This window comes from Trachypithecus francoisi, unplaced genomic scaffold (genome assembly GCF_009764315.1).
Source record: "Trachypithecus francoisi isolate TF-2019V2 unplaced genomic scaffold, Tfra_2.0 Lachesis_group4, whole genome shotgun sequence".
Classification (NCBI taxonomy): domain Eukaryota; kingdom Metazoa; phylum Chordata; class Mammalia; order Primates; family Cercopithecidae; genus Trachypithecus; species Trachypithecus francoisi.
The window spans coordinates 25,961,587-25,980,660 of NW_022681469.1; the positions used below are offsets into that span (position 1 = coordinate 25,961,587).

Genomic DNA, 19,074 nt, shown 5'->3' on the forward strand with positions numbered 1-19,074 from the left:
AACTTATGAACTAAAATCAGAATACTTTTCAAATATAAATGTATTTTTCAGTGCAGTAGGAGGAAATATTTAAGAAGGTCGAAGAGCATCTAGGACAGGTGGTACTTGTTCCCAAATGAGAACTGAAATAGGGACTTTAAAGTAATGTACAATGTGTAAATGGGAGGCAATCATCTGGAAGGGGGAGATGAAGGCTATTTAGGATTATGGCTGTAGGTAATCCATAATTATAGTCCTAGGCTTTCAGTTATGGGTTGAGTTTTTTTTTTTTCTCTTGCATCATTTTGAAGCTATGCAGACATATTTTCAGATAGTGACAAAATTTTATTGTGAATTAAAATCACCTTTTCTATGTTCCTGTGGAAAGGAAGGAAACCTTGACTTAAATTCTGAGTGCCATTTTCAATGGTATTTACACAGAAATGTAGATGACCAAAATAAATGTCCTCTTGGTTTTATTCAGAACCAGGACTTAATGATGGTTAAATACAGTCCTCCCTTGATATGCAGGGAGGATTGGTTCCAGGACCCCTAAGGACTCTAAAACACTCAAATGCTCAAGGACCTTATATAAAATAGTATAGTACTTGCATATAATTGGTGCACTTCCTCCCATATACTTTACATCATCTCTAGATGTACTTACAATACAATGTAAACACTATGTAAATAGTTGTTAGACTGTGTATTAAAAAATTGTATTATTATTTTTTATTTTCTTTCTTTTTTTTTTAGAGATAGGGTCTCATTCTGTTGCTCAGACTGGAGTGCAGTGGTGTGATCATAGCTCAGTGCAGCCTCCAGCTCCTGCAGTCAAGCGATTCTCCTGCTGTAGCCTCCCTAGTAGCTGGGACTTACATGCAGGTGCTACCACACCTGACTGATTAAATAAAAATTTTCTTAGAGATGGGGGCTCACTGTGTTGCCCAGGCTGGTTCTGAACTCCTGGCTTCAAGTGATCCTCCCACCTCATCCTCCTGAGTAACTGGGATTACAGGCGTGAGCCGCCGAGCCTGGCTTTTATTATTTATTTTTCCCTAAATATTTTTGATTCCCAATTGGTTAAATCTGTGGATGAGGAACCCATTTTATTTAATGTATTGCTAAATTACCATTATGTAAAATATATATTGCTAAATAATCATTAAATAAAGAGTACCTATGTTCCATGATATTTATAAAAATATGCCCACACTCTGTATTCATTCTTTCAAAATATATTTTGAATGCTTACCAAGTGCCAGGTATTATTTTGTGTGGGGATTACAGTGGTACGTAAGACAAAGTTCTACCCCCATGCCACTTATTTTAATGGATTTTAATGGTATCTATATATATATTTTGTGTGTGTGTGTGTGTGTGTGTGTGGTGTGGGTGTGGGTGTGTGTGTGTTTTCTGTAAGAATGCAGGCTCTGAAGTTGGCTGAGTTTCATTCTGGCTATACCTCTCACTGGTTTTATTTTGGATCAATTTGACTTTGATAAGTTTCTTAGGACCCTTGAATGATGTGAGCGTTAGGAACACTGATCCCTTGTGCAGTTGAAAATCTGTATATAACTTTTGGCTCCCTAAAAACTGAAATGCTAATAGTCATCTGTTGACCGGAAGCCTTACCAATAGCAGAGTAGATTAACACATATTTTGTATGTTATATGTATTACAAACTGTATTCTTATGATAAAGTAAGCTAGAGAATAGAAAATGTTAGTAAGAAAATCATAAGCAAAAAAATATATTTATTATTTTTAAGCAAGAAAAAATACATTTATTATTTATTAAGTAAAAGTAGATAATCATAAAGGTCTTCATCCTCGTCTTCAGGTTGGATAGGCGGAGGGAGAGGAAGGTTGGCTAGTCTTGCTATCTCTGGTGGTAGAGGCAGAAAAGATGAAAGGACAGGCAGGCATATTATGGAAATGCCTTATAATTTCTGTCTGACTTTTTTTTTGCTTTTTCTGGTTTCTCTAAAAATGTTTCTACGTGGTACCAATTCTCCTCCCACTGTTTGCTTTAGTTTCAGTGACTATATTTTAGAAAGGTTCCTGTCATAAAAGAAGTCATTTGTAGTCTTGGATAATCTGAACCCTTCTGCCACATTGTCTCATGTCAGTTGTGTTCTGGCTCTGCTGCTTGTACATCATCTTCTCATCGTCTGGCGCTGTTTCGAAAATACTCATCTCCATCATGTCGTCCATCTTCTGTTAATTGCTCTGGTGCAGTGTCTGTTAGTTCTGGAATTTCTCCAAGGTCCATCTTGAAATCCTTCATCCCCCACCTTCTTTTGGTTATATTCACAATCTCTTTCATGATTTCCCTGGCTGGCTCTGTTGTAAATCATGTGCAATATCTGGACACAGTTTCCTCCAGTAGGAATTTGTTGTTTTGGGCTTGATGACTTTCATGGCTTTTTCTGGAACAACAGTGGCATCTTCAGTGATGTAATCCTTTCTTTTTTTTTTTTTTTTTTTTTTATTTATTTTTTTTTATTTTTTTTAATTTTTTTTTATTTTTTTTTATTTTTTTTTATTATACTTTAAGTTCTAGGGTACATGTGCATGACGTTTATATCATGTATAACTCCCAATGCAATCCCTCCCTCCTCCCCCCTCCCCATGATAGGCCCCAGTGTGTGATGTTCCCCTTCCCGAGTCCAAGTGATCTCATTGTTCAGTTCCCACCTATGAGTGAGAACATGCGGTGTTTGGTTTTCTCTTCTTGTGATAGTTTGCTAAGAATGATGGTTTCCAGCTGCATCCATGTCCCTACAAGGATGCAAACTCATCCTTTTTTATGGCTGCATAGTATTCCATGGTGTATATGTGCCACATTTTCTGAACCCAGTCTGTCACAGATGGACATTTGGGTTGATTCCAAGTCTTTGCTATTGTGAATAGTGCCGCAATAAACATACGTGTGCATGTGTCTTTGTAGTAGAGTAATTTATAATCCTTTGGTATATACCCAGTAGTGGGATGGCTGGGTCATATGGTACATCTAGTTCTAGATCCTTGAGGAATCGCCATACTGTTTTCCATAATGGTTGAACTAGTTTACAATCCCACCAACAGTGTAAAAGTGTTCCTATTTCTCCACATCCTCTCCAACACCTGTTGTTTCCTGACTTCTTAATGATTGCCATTCTAACTGGTGTGAGATGGTATCTCATTGTAGTTTTGATTTGCAGTGATGTAATCCTTTCAGACTTCATGATGTTTCTCTGTCTGGGTTCTCTTACATAGTGTTGACAGTCCTTTTCATAGATTATCATGTCTGATGAAGAAAGGTCCTTATGACCCCCTAATCTACAGGCTGATATAAAAACATTCTGTTTGCGGGTAAGTCACCACTTTGACGTGTTCAGTATTGAACGCATGGGGTTCTGGGTGGCTAGAGGCTTCATCCAATATCAAAAGAACCTTAAAGGGTAGTCCTTTACTGGCAAAGTATTTTCTGATTTCAGAAAAAATCATCGATGCCAATCATCAATGTAACCTCTCCAGAAAATAGGTTTTTATTGTGAGGACCTTCTTGCACAACCAAAAGATTGGCAGCTGGTGTTTGTCTTTTCCTTTCAAGGCTCAGGGGTTAGCAGCTCTATAGATAAGGACAATCGTGCCATAAACTCAACTGCATTTGCACAAAACTAATAGAGATAGCCTATCCCTTCCTGTCTTAAATCTTGGTACTTGCTTCTCTTCTTTACTCATTTATGTCTTTCGTGCCATTTATTTTCTAGAATAGGGCACTTTTGTCTACATTAAAAATCTGTTCAGGCAGTTATCCTTTCTTAATGATTTTTAATGGCATCTGGGAACTGGTTTGCTATTTCTTGGTCAGCTGCTTCTCCTATTATCTCTTATTATCTTGAGATTTTTAAGTAAAACCTCTTTCTCAAATTATCAAACCATCCTTTGCTGGTATTAAATTCGCCTTTGAGCTGTCACATAATGGAGACTTGACTTTTCCTCAAATCTCATTAGAGTCTATAGGGTAAGCCTTTCTTAGCAATCCAGCACTCACATAAAAGTTGCATTTTCAATACAAGATTAAAAGATATTTCTCAAAATATGCATGGTTTTTGCGCCTGCTGGCATAGCCACATTGAAGGCTTCGTGAATTTTCTTTTCTTTTTCTACCACAGTCCTTATGCTGGATTCACTTATCTCAAAATAGCAGGAAACTGCAGCTGCAGACCTCAATCTGTGGTACTTATCAAGCAATTCAACTTTTTTTTTTTTTTCCTGTAATGTCTTGACTTTTCTCTGCTTCTTGGGAGCACTTCTAGCATCACTGGTGACACTTTGTATGGGTCCCATGATGTGATGCAAAGTTATGGTATTGCAATAAACACAATGAAAAAGACATGAGAACCTCAAGAGATCACTTTTTACTGCAGCCTGCAATTTACTGGAGAGACTAACTGCTCACTCGGAGATGATTAGCATCACATAGTGTGTTAAGCAGATACTCTAACTCCTGAGCTCACCACAATAGCAACAGGAGGTCCCTACTGAATTACAGCAATACAGTATGTACTATAGTTAATTTTATGCAGTTATGACTTAATACTGCATCTTTACCTCTGTTTACATTTCCCTTCACTGCAGATGGTGCCATGTACAGTCTGTTTGTGTGCATACGTTTTGATAAATTTTAACTTCTTGTTTGAGATAGAGTCTCGCACCCAGGCTGGAGTGCAATGGCGTGATCTCAGCTCACTGCAACCTCTGCCTCTGGGGTTCAAGCAGTTCTCCTTGCCTCAGCCCCCCGAGTAGCTGGGATTACAGGCGTGGCCACCACGCCTGGCTAATGTATTGTATTTTTAGTAGAGACGGGGTTTCGCCATGTTGGCCAGGCCGGTCTTGAACTCCGACCTCAGGTGATACACCTGCCTCGGCCTCCCAAATTGCTGCGATTACGGACATGAGCCACCGTGCCTGGCCAATTTTAACTTTTAAATAATAGATTTGTGTATATTTTATGATAGTGAATGATAAAACTGACCAGAATTAACATATTTTATGCATTCATGACATACTTTAAAATTTTATTTATATTTATAGATATGTGGTTCATCTGTGAGTTTTATCAAATTGCTACAAATCTTCAAAAAAATTTCAATATACTTATTGAAAAAAATGCACATATGTGGTTCTACACAGTCTAAACCTGTGTTATTGAAGGTTCAGCTGTACTTATAAGTTCTGTAAGCCTCAATTTTGCATAATTTCTCTGTGCCTCAGCTTTTCATCTGAAATATAATTCATTTAATAGGGTTGTTGTGAGGATTAAATGAGTGACACCTGTCAAATGCTTACATTTGTACCTGGCACAAGTAAGCATAATAAATGCTAACTCTTTTTCTGTCACACATGCAGATATTATATATGAATTTAGGCTGGGTGTGGTGGCTTTTACCTGTAATCCTAGCACTCTGGGAGGCTGAGGTGGGTGGATCACCTGAGGTCAGGAGTTCAAGACCAGCCTGGCCAACATGGTGAAACCTTGTCTCTACTAAAAATACAAAAATTAGCCAGGCATGGTGGCATATGCCTGTAATCCCAGCTATTCGGGAGATTGAGGCAGGAGAATCGCTTGAATCCCGGAGGTGGTGGTTGCTCTGAGCCATGATCACACCACTGCACTGTAGCCTGGGCAACAGAGTGAGCCTCCGTCTCAAAAAAAAAAAAAAAAAGAAAAGAAAATTTAAGATGGCCATATTCATGTTTATGTATTTATTTTAGATTTTCAATCCACATATATTTTCTTCCAGGATTCGAAACAATTTGAGCTGAGAAGTGTTAAGCTTCTCTATTCCCTTATTTATGTCAAGCCGTACTAATCAAAAGCTGTATATTTGTTTTGTCATGATTTTTAGTAGTCTAATAATTACTTCATTGAATTACCCAGCTCAGCTCTTCTGTTTAAAAATAGATGGTAAACAGTATCTTGAATGCTGGTTCACCAGGTTCTGACAAAATATGATGCATGAAAATAAAATTCATCGTTAGCATTAAAATGACCTTTGAGGTTGTAGTCACTCGTTTTTCTCTTTCAGTGTTTGAAACAGTCTTTCTGCGTCAGGTGCATTGCAGTATCTCCTAGATATTGCCTGTGTATAATGGTCACGGTTCAACTTTAGATAAGTCATTTAGTCAAATCACTTTATCTCTAGCAATCTCTGTTTCCCATTTATTCTTTCCCATTATATGAAGTTCTTATCAACTTTCTCTCCATAGTATAATGGCCTTATATATTAAATTATAAAGTAATTTTCTAAGCTAGAATTGTATAGAATTACTTATGTGTCAGCCTATATGAAGATAAATCTAAGTATTTGTGGATGGCCAAATGAGCAGTATCCAAATTCAGAAAAACATTTAGGGCCATTGAAGGCCAAACCAGTTTGGGAAAGGGGTGGTAATAATTTAGACTCTGGCAAACTCTGACTTAGTGTAGTATAAACAAATTTTGAAAGAGCCTATTTTAAAATAACCGTGAATAATGTGAGATTTAAAACTGTCCTTACATGACCACAAAGGTGAGTAATATAGTGGAAACTAATTCCTATAGGAAAGTTTACTCTTTAGGAGGTTGAAGAAGCATGGCTTTGGAAGTCGGATCAGCATCTTTCACACCTCTGTTGTACTTCTCAGTTTTCCTCATGTTAAAAATGGAGATAATAGCTGGTGTGGTGGCTTGTGCTTGTAATCTCAGCACTTTGGGAGGCTGAGGTGGGTGAATCACTTGAGTCCAGTTCAAGGCCAGCCTGGACAACATGCTAAAACTTCGTCTCTATAAAAAAAACCCCAAAATCAGCTAGGCTTGGTGGCATGCACCTGTGATCCCAACTGCTTGGGAGGCTGAGGCAGGAGGATTGCTTGAGCCTGGGAGGCAGAGGTTGCAGTGAGCTGAGATCATGCCACTGTGCTCCAGCCTGGGCACCAGAGCATGGCCGTGTTTAAAAAAAAAAAAAACAAAAAAAGCTAGAGCAAGTAATGCCTCCCTTATGGAGGTGAATGAAGTTCAATATGTTAATGCCCTGCTAAAGTTATCTTTAAAATTCTCTTTCTACTTTTGTAAAAACTTGAGTTTCTTTGGAGTAAAGTCAAACTGGCTAGTTTTTACCCTGGGACTGAAATATAGAGAACTAGATTTTATACCAGCTGTCCATGAAAGTTGAATATTTTATAAGTAGTTTATTTTTTTCCCATTTAAAAGGACATGTAATAATATTCATGATAGGAGATTTGGCTGGCTTTTAGGAATTCATTTTGCTGGTGTACCTTAAGTCCCTCGCCTGATTGACAATATACTGAGGAAAAGAGCTAAGTTGCTGGGGCTTGAGGTCTGAGGGCAGCACTGACTGGTGTTTGTTTCATTAAGCTTAGGCAAGCTATCCAATTACTTAATGCAAACAAGAAAAGTTTACACTAAACTCCTACTTCTTTGCTTGAAACTCTAGAGAATTTAAATGAGGAGAGATATGTATTTAAAAGAAAGAAATTTACATGAAACTTAAATCAGGGGCTTAATGTAGAATATATTAGAGTAGGAGATCTAAAATATTAAGTGGAAAATGCCAATAAATAAAAAAGGAATGTATTATCTAAGATACTTGGCCTGTTTAGTTTTGTTTTGAGATAATTCTTAAATCTTTGGAAACCCAAGTTAATAATGAGAGACTTATTTTATCTCCTGCCTTTACATATAAAGTCCTGCCCTCCCTTGGTCAATGAGAGCCTCGGTCTTCTCTCCTTGGTGAAGTGTTTCCAAAACAACATGGCTTCTGATTTTGTAGCTCCACTATCTGGGCAGTAGTATTTGGAGAGGCCAAGATGGCAGGACTGTCTCATTTGGTTCAAAAAGAGAAACATTGATTGACAACTCATCCACCTTTCGCAGATGGCCGTTGAATAGTATAGCTCCATGCGATATAAAACCAAGGGGCCAGAGAGGAAGCTTTGACAAGAATTGAGGGCTTCTGAAAACATAAGCGTTTTTTCTTTGCAGAATTGACAGCAACCAGTGACGTAGGAAACTTAAAAGAAAATAATTGCCATGCAGTATTTTGGAGGGGAGGACTGGGGAAATGGAGAATGGTACAATTTTGAAGTTTCAAATCTATTGCTTTTAAGTGGGAAATGGTACAACTTAGAAGCTTCTTATCTTTGGGCACTGGACAAAACTGAACCTCAGTCAGTATACCATTGAAACTCTGTCCTCCAAAAGAATCTGAAGGCAAGTAAAATTCTTTGCAGAGGTGATTTCAAGCCTCAGAAACCCTTCTAAGGCTGTCACAGGAATCTTGCTGAAGAAAATCCTTTCTTGGTGCTTCTGGACCCAACTGGTGTTTCCTCTGCCTAAGACACTATCTTCTTCCCCATGTTGCTCAGTTAATGTCCTGTAGAGCCCAAGTTAAATACCAGTCCCACCCATGCAGTGTCATAGATACCTACCTAACTTTTTAAAAATAATGCATCTGTTGTTTGTAATCATGGCTCATGAAAGTGGGGACTGTGTCTCTTGCTCACTACTTTATTCTTAGTAACCAGAGTAGTCCCTCTCACCTAGTAATTATATACTGAATAAATTTATGAATTCCAGTATGTAGTTTTTGTTGAGTACTGTAGTGAGAAATCTCAGGATTAGAGTATGATGTCTGCCCATCGAGTAGAAATTATAACAGAAATCAACCTGAGAGATAATATAATGCCCCTCTGTTTCATTTGTCCCCTGCCACCACCTTTTTCAAGATTTTTTATGGAATGAGGAATAATATGTTTAAGGTATAGAGTTTTTAGAATGTTTACATGCAAGGGACCATAAGATTATAGAGTAGTTCAATCTTCAAATTTTAAACCTGAGGAAACTGAGGCTTATTAGATTGTACAGCTAAGTTGTTAATAGGAAATGAGAATTTGTTCAAAGTCCTACTGCCAAACTCCCTGATGACAAAAAATTTGGTTTCTTAAATAGTCACTGTATAGACCTTTAAAAAAGTTTTTAAAAATGTATAGACATTCCTTTAAAAACATTTGAGAATTTGTGCAGTTCTATTTATAAGGATGAATGAAAGGATAAGAATTTATTAAGAAGGGAAAATAATATTCTTTTTGGTCAGTTTGCACCACTGCCAATCCTTTTTCAATCCAGGTGTCAAATATAGTTAGGTGTTGATGTTGGAGGGGCTCTGGACTATTGTGGCACCTCCTGTTGTAGGCTATTTAATGTAGCCTGGGATTATATCACAGATGTGCCACATCTAACATGGTGGCTAGGCCCTTAGAGGATACGGTTTGCCTCTCTAGTTATTTCTTATATACCATAGCGTTCATTATATCACAGATGTGCCACATCTAACCTGGTGGCTAGGCCCTTAGAGGATACGGTTTGCCTCTCTAGTTATTTCTTATATACCATAGCGTTCATTATATCACAGATGTGCCACATCTAACCTGGTGGCTAGGCCCTTAGAGGATACGGTTTGCCTCTCTAGTTATTTCTTATATACCATAGCGTTCATTATATCACAGATGTGCCACATCTAACATGGTGGCTAGGCCCTTGGAGTATACAGTTTGTCTCTCTAGTTGTTTCTTATATACCATCGCCTTCTGTTCTTTTGCAGTTTGTTTTCCTTGTTTTGTTTGTGGTTGGAAATATGCCATTTATTTGTTTATTCATTCATTCATACATGCATACGTCAACAAGTTTTTCTTGCGTATTTAGTATGTGGCAGGCACTTTTATAAGTATGGGGGATATAGCAGTGAACAAAAATAGGGCAAATCCTTGTCCTTACGGAGCTATGGACAAGAGGGAAAGGAAGCAGCTTGTGAAAGGGTCAGGCTGCTGGAGTTAGTAGAGTCAATTTGTGATATTAGAAGTCCTTAGATATCATAAAAATAAAGTAAAACTTATTGGTGAAAAATTGGAAAAGATGATGGAGACGACATTGTAGTTAGTGAATTTGGAGACTGTCTTCTTCATTTCGGAAAATCACTGCTTTCTCTGTATTCCTACCTGTGTAGTGAGTACTGTTATTATTACTGCTACTTACCTAACATTTACTGAATGTGTACTGTGTTATGGGCATTGTGCTAAGTGCCTTGTTTATATAGAACCCTGTAAGTTAGGTATTACACTATTTCATTTTACCCATGAGAATAACAGGACTCACTGGAGGTTAAATAAAGTACTTATTCAGATAGGAAGTGTAGAGTCTTGATTTGGACCCAGAGTTTGCATATCTGTATCAGTCATGGCAAGCTAAATATGTTTATTTTTATTATCACGTTGAAGACTTTTGTGCTCATGTTTTGCTTCTTTTTCATTAACTTGTCAAAATCCTTATGATCCTGTATTTCTTAAAGTTGAACCATGTAGAACTCCATATATAATTAAAATCTAAGCCGTACATAAGTAAACTAAAATGGAAAAAAAAGTAGTAATTGTTTAAATAAACAGTACTTTAAAATTAGATACACCAAATGTGGTAGATACGATAATCCAGTTGTACAGAATTCATTTTATGTTCATGAATGTATAGTAGCATTTTAATAAAGATTTTATATATGTTTGTAAAATGCCTAGCACAGTGCTTACTAGTTGATCCATAAATGATAGTAATTTTATTATTTTATTTTAGTTTCCACCTCACATGTAAAAATAGGTAATGCTTTTTTACTTATGGGTAAGATGCCCATAAAAATGCTTTAAATACAGTGTTGTATATGATAACCTCAGCAGTTATTTGCACAATATTCTCCTGTGGACCCCTTCATTTTCGATGTTCCAGGATTTATTTGAGTACAAGTGTATTTTGGTAATTAAGGGCTGTGGTCTTACACTTTAGCGTGCATCAGAATTCTGGAGGGCTTATGAAAAGACAGTTTGCTAAGCACTATCCCCAGAGTTTCTGACTCAGCAAGTGTGGGGTGGTATCCGAGAAGGGGCATTTCTGACAGACTCCCAGTTGATGCTACTGCAGCTGGTTTGTGGACTGTACTTTTAGAACTGCTGTTCTAGGGAAATGGTGTGACTTCTAATTATTGCTGTGCTCTTACAATTACACATATCTAGTGATGTTAATGTATTGATATCATTGATATTGCTGAATTTATTGTATGGTCCTTGTGAAATAATTTAGAGAAATTTGGTTTGTATAAGTGTCATTGTGCTTATTGCTTAGGAAGTTTCCCAAAGGTTACTTTTGCATTAGAGAATTTTGAAGTACAGATTTTGTTTCTATTCCTCTTTTTTTATTCAAGACACAAAGCTACAGAGCTTTGATTTTTAGGGGGAAAGAATTATAACTTTGTAATATATCTTGCAAGGTTATTTTTTTTTCTGTTGTAGTTGATTTCTGAGAATTCCAGAGTATCAGGATGATGTAGCAATTTAAAAATAGTAACAAAAAATTTTATCTCTAGTTTTTTTCAAAAATCTTTTTAAAACTAAAATTTGACAGGCTAGTCTTGAGTAGAATTTGATGCTCATGATTCACACGTGTAAAGTAGATTTCACTCAGAATTTCACTTACACCAACATAACAATTTTACTTTTTCTTTTTAAAGCATAGCTATACCTTCAGGGATATGATGGTATAGTAGGGTTATTCTCTGAAAGAAGAAAAGGCAATCAGAAAATCTTTGTCCATGAGATTAGACTGAAATCTTTAGTGATTCGGTGATTACTGAATGCCTCTATGTTCCAGGCACTATGGCAAAAGTCAGTGCCAAAGTAATTTATCTTTATCATGTACAATGAGGGGTTTTAGTGGGTTGTAACTTAATATGATCTAATTGTGTGATGAGGCTACTGACAAATCTAATGCAATCCTGTGCTTCATTAATAGAACTAGTATTGTGTACAGATCCAGGGAAGTAAGATTCTTCTGTCTTATTTTGCTAGAGTATGTCTGGAGGGTTAGGTTTAGTTTGGAGCTAACAGATAGATTGGAGTCATTCCAGAAGTGAGGAGCCCTGCAGTTGAAAGCTGTGGTCATATTTGCATATAAGGATTGTTGGAAAATAGGGATAATATACTGGGAGGAAAGGTGTCCTCATTAGTTCCCTAATGTCTGGCTTCTCTGCTGTGATGTGACATTCACAAGGACAGTGACCCGTCCATCTTGTCTATCGCTGTGTCCTCAATGCCTAGCACAGTGCCTGGTGTGCATTCAGTAAATAGACGAGTTAAGTTTGGAGAAAGAGTTGATGGTTACTTTCAAATATTTGTCATGTAGATGGCTTTTTTTTTTTTTTTGAGACGGAGTCTCATTCTGTTGCCCAGGCTAGAATGTAGTGGCATGATTTCAGCTCACTGCATCCTCTACCTCCCAGGCTCAAGCAGTTCTCCTGCCTCAGCCTCCCAGGTAGCTGGGATTACAGGCATGCACCACCACGCCCAGCGAGTTTTTTTTTTTTTTTTTTTTTTGAGACGGAGTCTCGCTTTGTCGCCCAGGCTGGAGTGCAGTGGCCGGATCTCAGCTCACTGCAAGCTCTGCCTCCCAGGTTTACGCCATTCTCCTGCCTCAGCCTCCCGAGTAGCTGGGACTACAGGCGCCTGCCACCTCGCCCGGCTAGTTTTTTTTTTTTTTTGTATTTTTTAGTAGAGACGGGGTTTCACCGTGTTAGCCAGGATGGTCTCGATCTCCTGACCTCGTGATCCGCCCGTCTTGGCCTCCCAAAGTGCTGGGATTACAGGCTTGAGCCACCGCGCCCGGCCACCCAGCGAATTTTTGTATTTTTAGTAGAGACAGGGTTTCACCATGTTGGCCGTGCTGGTCTCGAACTGCTGACCTCAAGTGGTCCACTCGCCTTGGCCTCCCAAAGTGTTGGGATTACAGGCGTGAGCTACCACCATGCCTGGCCTAGATGGTTTGTTAATTACTTAAATTTTCAGAGGACAAATGAAAGTACCAGGGATGGAATTTTTTTGGTGGGCAGATTTTAATTTTACATGAGAAGAACTTTGTAAAACTTCGTTATATTTGGCAGCCAAATTAATAAGCTTCTTCATGTATTTGAATTTGGTTATTTTAAATGCTTGGGTGAAGGCTGCATGGGGATTTACTTCTATACCTGCTTTTTTGATAGATTATGGGCCAAGATGATTTCAGCTGTTGACCCTTTTGGCTATGTGCTTCTATTTTTTAATTATTTCATTTGATAGAAAATAATGTCAGCTAATAAAATATTTTTTCTAACTTAGACAATTCTTGTCATTTTAGACTAAAGCAAGCCAAAGAGCTGGACCGAGAGAGGGCTGCTGCCAATGAGCAGTTAACCAGAGCCATCCTTCGGGAGAGGATATCAAGCGAGGAGGAACGCGCTAAGGCAAAGCACCTGGTGAGTATTAAAAATGTAGGAGAAATTTTCTTGCCTACAAGGAAATCTCTGATGTTTGGGAAGAGCTAAGTACTCTGTGCCAGCTTTTAGTGTTGATAATATTATTCATGTTCTCTTTGCTCAGATTTTGATTTTTGCCTTTTACGAGTAGCTTACAGTTTAGGTTTAACCATCAAGGACTTTAAAGGCAGGTAACTCTGGAAGTATTGAAATAAAAACCAGCATGCAGACATATGTACATGTTTCATGCCTGAAGGATTGTTGTGTGCTTTTTTTTCGTTTTCTGTCTTTTCTTTTCTTTTTTTTTATTCTTTTATTTTTTATTTTTGAGATGAAGTCTTGCTCTGTCGCCTAGGCTAGAGTGCAGTGGTGTGATCTTGGCTCACTGCAGCATCTGCCTTCGGGGTTCAAGCGATTCTCCAGCCTCAGCGTCCCGAGTAGCTGAGATTTACAGGCGCCTGCCATCGTGCCTGGCTAATTTTTGTATTTTTACTAAAGACGAGGTTTCACCATCTTGACCAGGCTGGTCTTGAACTCCTGACTGCGTGATCCACTCGCCTTGGCCTCCCAAAGTGCTGGAATTACAGGCGTGAGCCACTGTGCCCGGCCTGCCTGCTTTTTTTCTCCTTTGCCTTTGGTTTTATTGTCTTTGAAACCTCAGGGGTCAGCAATCTAGGCTTCTTTCTCTCGCTGCTGGTAACTACCAGGTGTTAGTCTGGAAGACTCTGGCAAAGGTGAGTAAGGTTTGATCAATCACTCGCTGGGGTTTAGGGAAGAGAAGATGTAGAGCCAGGGCCTTGGGGGAACAGTCTTTTCTAAGATAATTTTTTTTTAAAGAAAATATTTTTTAGTCTTTTAAAAGATTACATAGACATGTTTTTGTTGTTGTTGTCTTTAAAAGTATTACTAACAGACAGAAGAAGGTTTAAAAGGCACCCATCAATCTGTCTTTCTGATATACCCATGGTTTACACTGGTGTGTGTTTTCCTCTAGATTTTTTTTTTCTAGGCTTTTTAACATATTGAAGCATTTAGATAATGCTATAGATGGTGTTAAGCCTCATGAACATTTTCCTGTGTCACTGAACATTTTTCTGAAATGTTTTTAACGGCTGAATAATATTCTGTCTTTTGTATTCAACATAATTTATTAAGCAATTTCTTATTGTTATTTAATAGATAAAAGTGGAAGTGCTCTGGGTGAAACCTGGAGTGTTCACTGCTTAGCCTCCACTTCAGCCTTCCTAGAAACCCAGATGTAACTCCTTGGAACCTTTAGTCCTCATTGGAGCACAGTTGGGAACTCACTGGACGGGGAAAATGGGACCACAGAATGGAAAACTTTGAATGCAAGAGTGAGGGGGATTTTCCTAGTTCAGTAGGCAATTGGGAAACATTAAAACTTTATAAGAAGAAGGCCAATTTCTAGTCTCTCCCATTCTTTACCTTGGTCACTTCTCTGAAAGACTAACCCATGATCAGCTGCAATCAGAGAACATGAAAGGAAGTCCATGCCTAAGCAATCAGTTCCTTCCGGGACAAATCTGGGGTCCAGGTTGCATGGGCAAACAGTGAAGCCAGAAAGAATAGAGGTGGTAGACCAAGAAAGAAATGTCAGTGGACTGACTGGCAGCTGCCCTGAGAACCGTACATGTATTGACTAGAACAAAGGGAATAAGAGAGGTGGAAGCAAAGTCAGTCCTTGTGAAAGGGGAATAATTTCAGAATTAAAGACAGTAAGTTTTGAGTAACTCAACTGAAAATTAAATTTGTTGTATGTCTAAGCTGAAGGATTTTTTGAGGAAGTTGAAAAAATGTCAGGTCAGTGGGTTGAAAGGTCATTTCCATGCATATTAAAGTCTCCAAATTTGGAAGCTAAGGATGTAGTGGGGGAGGTTAATAGCACTCATGTTTGAGGAAGGTACGAGAGCAAAACTCTTAGTTTTCAGCGGGCAGAAGAATACCTTGGTTGACATTTCTCTTTGCCTCCGAGCTTTTACTCTTTTGAATCTTATGTTTGAAGCACTCTTTCTCTACCTCTTTTTGTCTGAATTTGGATATACTGTCTTGTTCTCTTAGTTTATGGAGACCAGCAAGATTCAAAAACTCAAAAAACTCATTAAATATATACACATACTCAGCAAGACATAAAAAGAGATTTCACAAAAAAAGTGAAAGCATCAAAAGATTTGTTACTCAGCATAACTAAAATATTAAGCAACATGTTTTGATTGGAATAGTGTATCTGCAGTCTGTTCTCTTTTACCTATTGAATCTTGTCTGTTGTCTGTCTTTACTGTTTTGTGTAGCTGGTGAAGCATGAACAACTGGCCTCGTATATTCTGATTTGTAGATCTCTTCTTTATAGATTCTGGTTGTGTGGTATAGATGACAAATTGTAGTACTCACAACCTCTATAGAGCTCTCAAAGCACTTAGGGAATAAAAGTGGAATTTATACCACAGGATGACAACTGATGCAGAGGGTCCCTTCCTTCTCATAGTGTTGTCAGACATTTGCATGGTCTGCCATGGCCACAGCACCATGGCTGCCTATGACATTTAGTTATTGGGCAATTCCCAATTTATTTACCAGATTTCTCCCTTTATTGTTGTTATTTGTTATTATGGAAAACATACATATTCATTGGATCAAGATTAGAAAATAAATACAAAGAAATACTAAAATCACTCAATGTACTACAATTCAGAGATAGTTACTGTTAATATTTTGGTTTATTGTTTTTATATTCCTTTTTACTTCCCACTAAGTTGGTATAAAACATTTGATTTTATATGTATAACTGTATTTCTCCAAACATAGATAATAGTATGCACGCTTTTATATAACTCTTACAATAGCCTTCACATGTAAACATTTAGGCCATGTGGTAGAAGTTTTTATACCAATAAATAGGTTTTTGTATGGTCACATTTTAATGGTTGTGTTTCACTGAGTTTTTCACTAATTACTAAATTAATACAAGAATATTATAGAACATTTGGAAAATAAAAAAATTACAAAGAAAATCAGTATTATTATAATTCTGTCATCTATCATTAATGTTTAGAGGTATAAAGTTCTTTCTGCCTTCCCCATATGTATATGTTTTATACATGCTTTAGGGTTTCAGATTTTGCATCCCACCACCCTCCAGACCGGTACTGTGTGGTGTGGACGGTGATCGCAAGCCTGCTGTTGTATATTAGTTCCTTGATCCCCAGCTGGAGAGGTGGGCATCTTCAGAACCCGTAATTGACGTGGAAGTAACCCCAAGAAAGTTAGCATTGCTCCACTGTGTGTGGAGGCCCCCATTGCTGCCATTCGTAATCCTAATATGTGGGACTCTTTGAGTGATGGCCAAGCATTGTTTCATTACTCTTTATTTAGAACTCAAATGTTGCAGCCTGCAGGAAAGTAAAGATTGGGTTTCACACATGTGAAGTAATTAAAAAGTTGTCTTTCAGGAGAACGGGGGTGAAAGCACAGGAGCTGATGTGATGCTGGGACTGTGAAATAAAACGATTCCCACCCCTTACCCCACAGCCCCCGCATCTTTCTGTCTCACTAACAGCTGACATTTAGGTTTCTGTCTCCTTAGATGTGAGTCCAGGCTTTTTCTTCCCACAGTTGTTTTAGCGGCTAGCTTTATTGAAGCTCTTTGAAGGGCAAAGTCATGATGGCCCTGTTGTTGAAGTTTTAAAATAGGATCAGATCAAAACTTTCCCCTTTGGAAGAATTGCTTTCGCTGGGGAAGCTGTTAATCCCACTCTAGATTCTGGAAGAGTATACCAGCCCCTTCCTTTACTCAGCGCTGAGTGGTGCCAGCATGTTAATCAGTTGACTTTATCCAGAGGCTTTGGAAGAGGCAGTCTACTGCTAATGATTTTACCTGCAAGAAAATGTTAAAAGCAGCTCATATTCAAAATATGCTTCTTAGGAGCAGGAAAGCACCTCTGTAAAGAATGAAGACTGACTGGAAAGACAAGACCAGGGAATTTGTAAAGTTAGTGCAACTTGATATTATTATGTGTATTGTAAAGATCTTATATATGTGATCTTAAATTTGCTGTCATTAGATTCTTTGTTGAAATTGAACAGTAGCAGGTTGGTTTTTTTGACTTTGCAATTATAGTTTCTTTTTAAAATGCCAATTAAAATTTTGACTCACTGTTTTTTATGTCTTACTACATTATGCTTGTTTAATGTTAGATTTTTTTAATTTTTAATTTTTTATTATTTTTAAAAATTTAAGTAGAGACAGAGTCTTGCTATGGATCTTGAACTCCTGGCTCAAGTGATCTTCTGCCTTGGTCTCCTGGAGTGTTGGGATTATAGACGTGAGCCACCGTGCCCAGCCACGTGTTTCTTGTTATCATCACAGAACTATGTAGTATTTTCTTTTCTTTTCTTTTCTTTCCTTTTTTAAAATCTAAATGTTAAAAGAAGTCTCAATTTACTTACTTCAGGCAATATTTACTTCAGTATTCTTCCATTACTCTTTGGACAGATGTTTTATTGAGTGCTTACTGTATGAAATGTACTATGTTAGGTACTAATAATCTATAAATAAAAGACAAAATCTTGTCCTTGAGGAATAAAAGGTAGAAGATATATTAAAAATAATGTTTAAAAATGCTAAGTCTGTTATAGAGCCATGGTACTTATAGTCTTGTGAGGATTCTCACTTTTGGGAAGGCCAGGACTTTGTCTTTCTTTTAACTAATTGCTATGTCTACATTTATTTATTCAACACATAATTGAGTGCTTAATATATGCCAGTGCTGAGCAAACAGTAAGCAGTCAATAAATATTTGTTGATTGAATAAATGACTAACTGCATCTACTGAAGCCCTGGAAATAGGATGAGAGGAAATGGGGAAGAATAGAAAAGATTTTCTGGGGAAAGGACCCCTGAGCTGAATCTTGAAGTATGAGTAGGATTTGCTCCCAAGGTTGAGGAGTGGGATGAAACAGCCTCAGGTATTGCAGGCAAAAGCATGGAAACATGGGGACAGGGGGACACTACTAGAAGTTGCTGAGTGGGAATCCTTGTGGCAGTTAGAACATAGTCTATTCTTTAATTGTGTGCGTGTGCTGGGGGTTCACGACTTAACCCATCTGGCATGGCCCTAGGTCCTGTTTATAATTGGTACCTGATTGCCACAAAAAGTCTGTTTTGCCAGTCTTACGGTCTCTATTTTAACATTAATGCTGGTCAGTGGTTGTGTCTAAACTGCAAAAGAGAGGGTGTATAAAGAGACAAGTCCAACCTCCTATCCCTTTATGGTCGAGACTTCAGTTTTTTAGTTTCTCTGAGGTCCCCTTGGCTAATAGGGGGTCCATTTAGTCAGTCATGGGGCTTAGGGTTTGATTTTTAGCTTACACTCCATAATGAAGTATGAAGGGAAGAGCAGAGGAGGAAATGGCAGGAAGCCCAGAGACCAGTTAGAAAGCCCTGTGTTAATCCAGGTGAGAACAGGTGGTACCCAAATTAGGGCATGGTAGCAGGGATGCAGAGAAGAGAAGAGGCATAGGAACTATTTGGAAGGTAGTATTACTAGGATTTTAGGTTTCAAGGGTTGAGAGAAACGTCAAGACTAACTACAAGCAAGGTTTCTAGTATCAACAACTTCATATCATTTTAAATACAAAAATTAGCAATCAATGTAAAGAATGTCCTGGGCTAAGCATAGCGTGAAATTTGACTTCAGTGTAGC

The 19,074-nt window shown here is 38.0% G+C and overlaps 1 protein-coding gene across 2 annotated transcripts in view; it reads left to right on the forward strand.

The window, feature by feature from the left end:
* The window catches only part of CHCHD3 (coiled-coil-helix-coiled-coil-helix domain containing 3), a 297,752-nt gene that overhangs the window by 95,007 nt on the left and 183,671 nt on the right, over positions 1-19,074 (forward strand). For both annotated transcript variants that reach the window (XM_033195050.1, XM_033195051.1), the window contains exon 4: positions 13,237-13,354. In XM_033195050.1, the coding sequence (XP_033050941.1) occupies positions 13,237-13,354 (118 nt within the window). The remainder of the gene's footprint in view (positions 1-13,236; positions 13,355-19,074) is intronic.